This window comes from Apus apus, chromosome 9 (assembly GCF_020740795.1).
Source record: "Apus apus isolate bApuApu2 chromosome 9, bApuApu2.pri.cur, whole genome shotgun sequence".
NCBI classification, from domain to species: Eukaryota; Metazoa; Chordata; class Aves; order Apodiformes; family Apodidae; genus Apus; species Apus apus.
In genome coordinates, this window is record NC_067290.1 from 20446843 (window position 1) to 20455933 (window position 9091).

The 9091-nt window shown below is 55.8% G+C and overlaps 1 protein-coding gene across 1 annotated transcript; it reads left to right on the forward strand.

The window, feature by feature from the left end:
* Positions 1 to 1149: 1149 nt before the first annotated feature.
* BHLHE40 (basic helix-loop-helix family member e40) lies at positions 1150 to 6152 on the forward strand. The gene is made up of 5 exons (XM_051627769.1): positions 1150 to 1418; positions 1530 to 1599; positions 1771 to 1878; positions 2503 to 2626; positions 3652 to 6152. The coding sequence occupies exons 1-5, from the start codon at positions 1327 to 1329 to the stop codon at positions 4509 to 4511; spliced, it is 1254 nt and encodes a 417-aa protein (XP_051483729.1). The 5' UTR covers positions 1150 to 1326; the 3' UTR covers positions 4512 to 6152.
* The last annotated feature ends 2939 nt before the right edge of the window (positions 6153 to 9091 follow it).

Sequence of the window (9091 nt, forward strand, 5' to 3'; positions counted from 1 at the left end):
TGCAACAGCTGGCACCCCAGAACTGCAGATGCTTTGCAGAAGCATGAACCATACAGGAAGGGACCCTAAAGATCATCTGTTCCAACCCCCTGCATGGGCAGGAACACCTCCCACCCCACCAGACCAGGTTGCTCCAAGCCCCATCCAACCTGCCCTTCAACACTGCCAGGGATGGGGCAGCCACAGCTTCTCTGGGCAACCTGGGCCAGGGTCTCACCACCCTCACAGCCCAGAATTTCTTCCTAATACCTCGTCTAAATCTCCCCTCTTTCAGCTTAAAACTGTCCCCTCTCATCCCATCCCTCCCTGCCCTTGTCCCAAGCCCCTCCCCAGCTTTCCTGGAGCCCCTTCAGGCACTGGAAGCTGCTCTCAGGTCTCCCTGGAGCCTTCTCTTCTCCAGGCTGAACACCCCAGCTCTCCCAGCCTGGCTCCAGAGCAGAGCTGCTCCAGCCCTCCCAGCATCTCCGAGGCCTCCTCTGGACTTGCCCCAGCAGCTCCGTGTCCTTCCTATGCTGGGGACCCCACAACTGGACTCAACACTGCAAAGGGGGGTGATGGGGGGTGTGTGGGGTGTGTGTGTGTCTCAGCAGAGCAGAGGACGATCTCCTCCCTGGACACGCTGCTCCCGCTGCTGGGAACGCAGCCCAGCACCGGCTTTGCTCTGCGGGCTGCGAGGGCTTCCAGCTCTCAGCTCCTGCCGGTGGCGGGGATGGTTCCTCTCCCCCCAGCCCCTGCCGGTGGCGGGGACGGTTCCTCTCCCCCCAGCCCCGACCGCTCAGGCGCACCCCCCGGCTCCGCTTCAAACGGGAAGCTGCGCCCGTTCCTCCCCCCCCGCTCTGGGGACACCGGGGCCACCCGACACGGGGAGGGGCGGAGGATCCCGCCGGGACACACGTGCGCGGGGGGGGGGGGGGGTTGATGCTGCGGCGGGGTCCCCGCCCCTTTGCCCCCCCTTCTGCCCCCCCAGCCCCGTGCCCAGCCCAGCCCGGGGTGCCCGGGGGCGGCCCCGCCTGCCCCCCCCCCCCCCCCCCGGCACGTTGCGCGGCGGCGGCGGCGCTGGCGACACGTGAGGCTCATGTGACGGGCGGGGGGCGGGAGGGGGCCCGGCCCGCCCCGGGCCGCCAGACGTGCCGGCAGTCACAGGGTACCGCACGTCGCTCCCGTCCACCCACTCGCCCGCATTTAACCCGGGCCCGTCGCCGCCCGCCGACTCCTCAGCCCTCGCCGCCGAGGCATGAGCTGCCCGTCCTGAGCCCGTCCCCGGCTTTTTCCCCCCCTTCCCCCCCCCCTGCCCCCCGTTAAAACCCCCCGTCGCATCCCACCGCCATGGAGCGGATTCCCAGCGCGCAGCCCCCCCCGCCCGCCGCCCCCGTCTGCCTGGGCAAGCTGCCCGCCCTGGAGAGCGGAGACCTGCCGGGGTAAGCGCCGGCGGAGGGGCTCGGGGCTGGGGGGGCACGGAGCGGCCCCGCCGCCGCCCCCCGCGGGGGGGCAGGGGGATAATCTCGCTGCTTTCGTTTCGCCCCGTGCAGGCTGGACTTCGCGCACATGTACCAAGTTTACAAGCCCAGGAGGGGGTTAAAGAGGAGCGACGACAATAAGGTAAATTACACCGGGAGCGGGTGCTGCGCGGCAGCCCGCGGCGGGGAGGAAAAAGTTTTCCCGGCGGGCCGGGGTCGTTCCCCCCGCCGTTATCCCGGGGGAACGGGCAGGGGAGAAGCGGGGAGCGCTGCCCCCCGCGGCCGCGCAGCCGCTGACCCGCTGCCTCCGCAGGAGACCTACAAGTTGCCGCACAGGCTGATCGAGAAGAAGAGGCGCGACAGGATCAACGAGTGCATCGCCCAGCTGAAGGACCTGCTGCCCGAGCACCTCAAGCTGACGGTGGGTACGAGCGGGGGTCCCCGGGTACCGGCGGGGCTGGACGGAGCCGCCCGCGGCAGCGGCTTCTCCCGCCGCCGGGACGTGCCCGCTGTGGCAGCGGGGCTTTGGGGTGGGCTTCCCCCCCTTTTTCTTCCTCCCCATCCCGCACCTTTTGTCCCGTGCGCCGTGGTGGCTGCACGCGTTGGGGCTGTAAAGGTTTCCCAAACTTTCCCGGGAGTGGAGCCCTCGAGTGGCTTCATCACCTGCGGATTCCTGCGGGATTCCTGCCCCCCCCCCCCCTCCCGCCGTCAGCCCAGAGAAGCCCCCGGGTGGATTCCCCCGTGCTCGGGTCACGATGCCAGCAGAGTCAGCACAACAGATTAATAAGATACTTCTCTTCGAGCTATGCTCCAAAAATACCCATGGGATTCCGTGATAGGCTTTTCTGGAGGCTGCTTTTTAACTCGTTTTCATGGAATACTGTCCTTTCCCATCCTGTAGTGATTGGGACCAAGGCTCTGCCTTTAAGCTGGTTCTCCAAACTGCCTCGGTCCCTTCTCTGCTACTTGGGAAAGGTTGGCAGCCCCGTCAGGCTCCTGCGTGGCTGACCCCCTGGCAGGTGCCAACCTGTCCCTTTGCTTCCAGACTCTAGGTCACTTGGAGAAGGCTGTGGTTCTGGAGCTCACCTTGAAGCATGTGAAAGCACTAACCAATCTGATTGAGCAGCAGCAGCAGAAAATAATTGCTTTGCAGAACGGTTTACAAGCAGGTGAGTGTTTGAATTGTCTCCTGTGAGAACCTGCATGCACTTGAGGGACTTTCTCCTGCAGCCTTTGCTGTGGCACTTGGTTCCCAAGCAGGGAAGAGACAGGAGTTCTTGCCTTTAATCACAGTCATTTCCTCTCACTCGGCTTATAAGGTTTTGCCAAAAAAGATGCATTTCTCAGTGCAGTCAGTGTAGTGTGCCCTGTGGAGTTGCTTTGAAATTAAGTTGGATTTTAAGTAGTTTTATTTCAAGTCCAGGTTTGCTGCAAGGTTCTCTCCAAAGCCATTTGAATAATTTAATTCGTGTTCATGAGCTTTGGATTGAACACAGTTTTGTTTGTTTGGGTTTGTTTTGTTCTTTGGTTTTTTTTCAGAAAATACATATAAATCTGGTTTATATAGACACCTTTTTAGGTCTCTATAAATGAGCTAGTCTGTGTCCTGCAGGCAAAGAGGGGACCTGGTGTTTCAGCTTATCACGCTGTAGAGGTGCTTCCTCCTTCTGTTTCCATATGTGGCACTTGTGTGAATCTGATAAAAGTAGAATTTAGTTTTTCTGAAGAGCCTTCCTCTGCTCTGACAGCCACGGGGAGTGCAAGAGAGCTTTGAGCTGCAGCAGAGTCACCCGAGGTTGGTGGAGCTGCTAGGGGGTAGACGTGCTGCAGTAGCTCCCTGCCTGGAGGGGAAGGGCAGGGTGTGCTCTGCCTTCCCCGGGGTGTTTCCCAGGGAGGGCACCAGCTTGACTCACTCCTTCACTCCGTACTTCAGCACCTGCTGCAGGTGGTATGTACAGAACAACAAAAAAAAAGAAGTTTAAAAGCTGTTATGTAAAAGTGGACAGGTGGATGTTCAAATAACAACGTGTGCTTCTGCAGAGATGGGTGCAAAATTCGGGGTGACCGTCACGTTCACTGTTCACGCTGTTCTGTGACCCAAGTCTAACATCACCTCTAGCCCTTCTGGGAGACAGTGATGGAACCACTTAGCACGCTGTTAATTTTTAATTTCCCCCTGTTAATGTTTCCTCAGGTGACCTGTCATCAAGAAACCTTGATTCCAGCCAGGAAATGTTTCGATCCGGTTTCCAGATGTGTGCCAAGGAAATGCTGCAATACCTGGCGAAGCAGGAGAACAGCAAGGACCTGAAGTCGTCCCAGCTGGTCAGCCACCTGCACCGAATGGCCTCCGAGGTGCTCCAGGGCGGAGCTGCCCGCAAGGCTGGAGACATCCCTCCTAAAATGGTGGACTTGAAAGAGAAACCTGTCTCCTTGACCAAAGCGGTGGAGGGACACGGGAAGAACTGTGTGCCCGTGATCCAGAGGACATTTGCTCACTCCAGCGGGGAGCAGAGCGGCAGTGACACGGACACGGACAGCGGGTACGGGGGGGAGCTGGAGAAAAGTGACTCCAAATCTGAGCAGCAGTATTTCAAAAAGGATACTGAACTCAAGTACACTGTCCAGGAGAGAATAAGCTCTATTAAGCAAGAGACTGAGGACCCGCCGGCCAAGAGGAGCAGGTTGGAGTCGCCGGAGGATGAGGGCCCTTTTGGCACTGACATGATGGGCTCTTCCAGCAGCTTCCTGGGCCCCCACGCTCACCAGCCCCCCTTGTGCCTGCCTTTCTATTTGATCCCACCATCTGCTACAGCCTACCTGCCCATGCTGGAGAAGTGCTGGTACCCAGCCTCTGTACCTGTCTTGTACCCCAGCCTCCCGGCCTCTGCCACAGCACTTACGGGGTTCATGAACCCCGACAAAATCTCCCCACCTCTGCTGATGCCCCAGAGACTCCCTTCTCCTGTACCGACCCATTCCCCTATCGACTCCTCAGCTCTGCTTCAAGCTTTGAAGCAGATTCCTCCTTTGAACTTGGAAACCAAAGACTAAGAGCAGTATGACACTTTTTTTTTTTTTTCCTTCCCCCCCCCCGGCCCCGTGCCCTGTTTAAGACTGTTTAACTTTTATATATTGGCTGGACTGAGGTGTGGGGGTGAGGTTCACTGCACGTAGGAAGCTAAATCCCCTTTTCTCTGCCGTGTCAGGTAGCTTGGAGAAGGATGAAGGATGCACCCAGGTTAGCGACTCACAACTATTCCCAAAAGGAAACAAAACCAGAAGGGTTTTGTGCTTCACCCCTCCCCTCCTTCCCTCTCTGCATCTACAGAACAACAGTTGACGGGGTCAGCTGCAACTGTCTTGCAAAGCTGTGAAAAAGTATTGCTTTGGGCAGGCTTGGGGTAGGGGCTGTGACTACACAGATACACGGTACTTCTCATGAGGGCTTTTGAGGCAATGGCCCCAACTGCTGGTGGTGTGAGCTGGTTCAGCGCCCCTGGTGTCACCTGCCACCAGTGCCACCAAAAGCATAGGAGGAGCAGAGCAGCAGTCACTGGTTGGTCACGCACAGTCAGGTAGACTTAAGACGGGTTTTACCCCACACCTTTGCTGATATATATATATATATATAATTTTATTTTTTAAATAAATAAAAAGTAGATGCTGCTTGGAAGCTTTACATGGCGTACATCTAATAAATAAAGTAACACGCGCCCCTTCCTGTAACTTGAGCTGCTAGTTTGGGCTGGGGAGGGGAGAAAATATCCCAAGGATCACTTTGCTTGTTGCACCTGACTCCAGGCCTCTCCCCCACTGCTGCTGTACAGTCTTGCTGGGTCTGGTCTGTTGGAAATGAGAAGGGTTTGAGGAGTCCTGTCAGCGGGGTCCGGCCGCCGCCCGGCCGGGCCAGAGCTCAGCCCAAGTCTCCAGCACGATCCTGCTGAATGTGCCCCTGTCAGTGCCTTTGAAAAACTAAAAAAAAGGCTGGGATTTTCAAAGGAGTCCAATCCCGGTGGGGTTTGAGCATCTGAATTCCTTAGTCTCCTTGGCAAGCCCTGGCCCACATCACTGTATTCAAGAACGAGGGCTTAGGGTGTTGAGACTTGTCCCGTTAAGCCGTGAGGGTCTTTCTCCGCCAGGAGCATCGTGTCCAATTTGGCTTTCTTCTTGTTAAACAAAACCAAACAACTTCTCTGCAAAATGCAGTGCTGTTTGTCTTTTCTTACTGGTTTTGGGACCTCGTGTCCAGAAGCTCTGTTGTACGGATTTTCAGTTTGCCCTCCCATTGCACCAGCTGTTGAGATGCACTATGCTTGATTGCAGATTGTGTTCTAACGTTTATTTTGTCGTTGGTTTTTGTTTTTTTGGTATACAGTTGTTGCCTTTATTTGTAAAATCCTGTTATAAATATATATATTATATAAATATATTAAAAGGTAAAACGTTTCAGACGTCTATTATTTGTATAACTACTTGAGCATAAAGAGGTGAGAAATACGAATGTATTCTTGTTTCTGGGATGTCTTGGTTTTTTTTTTGAAGAGAAGAATTTTTTGTTTTTCTCTAGGGAGAGGTACAGTGTTTATATTTTGGAGCCTTCTTCAAGGTGGGATATTGTACATATTTTTATCTTGAGTAAATGTTAAGTAGTTGTTTAAAAATACTTAATAAAATAATTCTTTTCCTGTGGAAGATGAGGGTTTGCCTGCTGTGCTTGGAAGGGTTTGAGCAGGGTCGTCTCCGTGCGGTGCAGACAAGCGTGTGGGGAGAGCCCGATGAGCCGTCAGTGCCCAGCGCCAGCACAGGACCCCAGAACCCCTGTCCCTGGGGAAATGTAACTCCTGGCACCTTCGGGGATTCCTCTTCCCAATCCAGGTGAGCCTGGCTGGCTTTTCTTTCTCCTCATTTCGCCTCATGCTCCCTGGTCCTGACTTTTTGGCTTATCAGCCCCAAGCTCAGCGTGGATGAGGAGGAGGAAGCAGCCCCTTGCCGTGGGGATGCATCTTCTCCACAGGCTTTGTCCATTATCTGGAGGCAAAGTGGGGTTTGTAAAATGGGGCCTGGCTTTGCCAGAGCCCCTCAGCCCTGCCAGGGAGCACAAGGGGTGTGCAGGGCACAGGTGGCTCCTGGCCACAGGTGGGTGGCCAGGGACATCTGCCTCCCCAGAGCTGCCTCTGCCAGGTCTGCCCTGGCTGCCTCCCTGGTGGGCCTGTTTGGCTGGGGGGGGGGATGGCCCCCATGCTGCCAGGAACCACCCCATACCAGCCTCCAGCTGCTCCTGGGGCTGTTCTGCTAGTCTGGGACTTCTGACTGGTGCTGAGCAGGCTGGTGCCTCTTCACTGGGGTGAAGGCTGGGTGCCAGGCTGGGTTCCTCCCCTGCCCCTCCAGCAACAACACAGCAATTCTGGCCTCTGTATGGAGGGGAGGAGACCCCAAACCTTCCCCCAAAGGCAGAAGGTGGGCAAAGCAAGGCTCTGGCCAGGGACGTGCAGGAGGACATGGCTTCCTGGTGGTGGACAGATCATGGGCACTTGTGGGGGATATTTCAGTTTTTACAATGTGGATGGATGGATCACAAAAGGTGGTGAGAGGTTAAATGAGCCACTGGGACAGAGCTGCTCAGTCCTGGGCTGCAGCATCTCTGGGACTGGTGGAGGAGAAGCAGGTCCTGGGGGCTGCTCTGGTCAGCCTCGATAAAGTAACACTAGCTTAAGTAACTCTAGGAAAAAGAGGGGGCTGCTCCTGTTAATTTCTCTGGAGCCTCCACACCTCCTGACGTTTATGTTCTGTTGGTTTTAATTAAGGCTAAATATCGATCTCACTGAAGAGGACTGCAAGTAACCCTGTTTTGGGGACAGCATCTGGTGCTCAGCACAGCAATGTTTGAAGCCTCAGTTTCTGGCTTGTCTTCATGGCTCTTGCTCCCCTATGGTCTCCATCTTCTGTCCCACCTCGTTGTGCAGTGGGAGGACTCAGAGAAGCTCTAGATCCTCAATCGTGAAGGGGGAGAAAAAAAAGAAAAAGCGGACAAGAGGAGATTTCTGCAGGAAGCAAAGGTGAATTATGGGCTGGGGATTTTCTCAGCTGCAGTGGCCGGGTGCCAGCGGGACAGGTGGGCTCTGGGGGCACTGCAGGGTCTGGCAGCCCCCTCGGTCATCCCGGGCAGCAGGGTGGGCAGGGCATGACGCTCTGCCCGCAGACCCCCGTGCCCAGAGCAGCCCCTTGCCCTGTCCCACAGCCGCCCCACTGCTGCATCCCGGGCGGAGCTGGGACCCTCGGTCCCAGCAGAGGGGCCGAGGCGGGTGGGCGAGGGACGCCGCGGACAGAGGGGGCTGAGCCCGGCGCGGCGCCAGGTCGCGGCAGCCCGCGCCGGCGGGCTGTGCTGAGTTCCCCGGACTTGTTTTCATGGTCTCACCCAGCTCTGACCTGCCTCAAATGTTGACACAATGTCACGTTTCCGACTGCAGTCTTTCATGTGCAGCCGGAGGCTAAATACGGCTGCTGGTTCCTGGAAAAAGACGTGCCTGGCACCCTTTCAGCAGAAACCCGATCTCCATGCAGGCTTGGCACAACAGCTGAATAACATGGCAATAACTCTTTCAGCAGCATTTCAACCCATAAATAGGGCTTCCCGAGCGACTCCTTGAAGTAAGGCAAGGAGGATACAATGATTTTTTAGAAAAGAAAAAAAAAGCAAAACAAAACAACGCCGAAGTTAAAGCCAGCGTGCACGAAAAGTAAGTAGAAGGAGGCAGCCCGGCTGGGAGCAGAGCAAAGGAGACGTGGTGATGCTGAGCGTGGCTGGGGGAACACGAGCAGGGGATTGCCTCAAAAGGAAAGAAATGCTCCTGAATTTTCTAAGGCCTCAGTCCCCTCAGGATAAGAGCCTTCCTGAGAAGCAAGGGCCCCTCCTAACCCCAGCGAGGACACTGAGACACATCATTTTAGCTTTTCACCACCTGTTTGGAAAGCTCCTATAACCACGTGCTATGGGACTGGATGGTTTTTACAGGCATGTACCCCGGGAGCTGCTTATTTGCATTATGCATGGACCAGGGCCTAAAATAATCTGCAGTGACGCACATTTTTTTTTGCCGTGATTTCCCCCCCACCCCCCCCTTTTTTTTTTTTTTTCTTTCTTTTTTTTTCTTTTCTTTTCTTTCTCCTCCTTCCAGGACTCCATTTTTTTTCTGAACGTGCTGTGACTTCTGAGGACCACGCATGGTTAAGCAGCCCTGGGGCTCCCCAGCCCCTGGATCAGCAGGTGGAGGGGGATGGCTCCTCCTGGCCGTGCCACGGTGGGGAGATGTGCCCTTCTGCTCTGCCCTGGCTCTCATCTGCAGAGCGTGTAGCTGCAAGTGCCGCCTGTTTACAAATGCAGGCACTGCAAGATCCCTTGAACTGTGTCCTAGTACAAAAGAGGCTTTGAAACAAAAAAACACGTTGTCATGGCATGTTCCAGGCCAGCAGCACCAGACTGAACCAGATAATTGCTGTTTCTGCTTTAGCTGCTTCACCGTGGTAAAAAGCAGCAGGTCTTGAGCAAGTCCTTTTTATTTTATTTTTCCCCTTTTAGACATTTGGTGTGATGCTCGGGAGGGAAGGAGAGAGGGTCGGGAATGCCTGGGCAG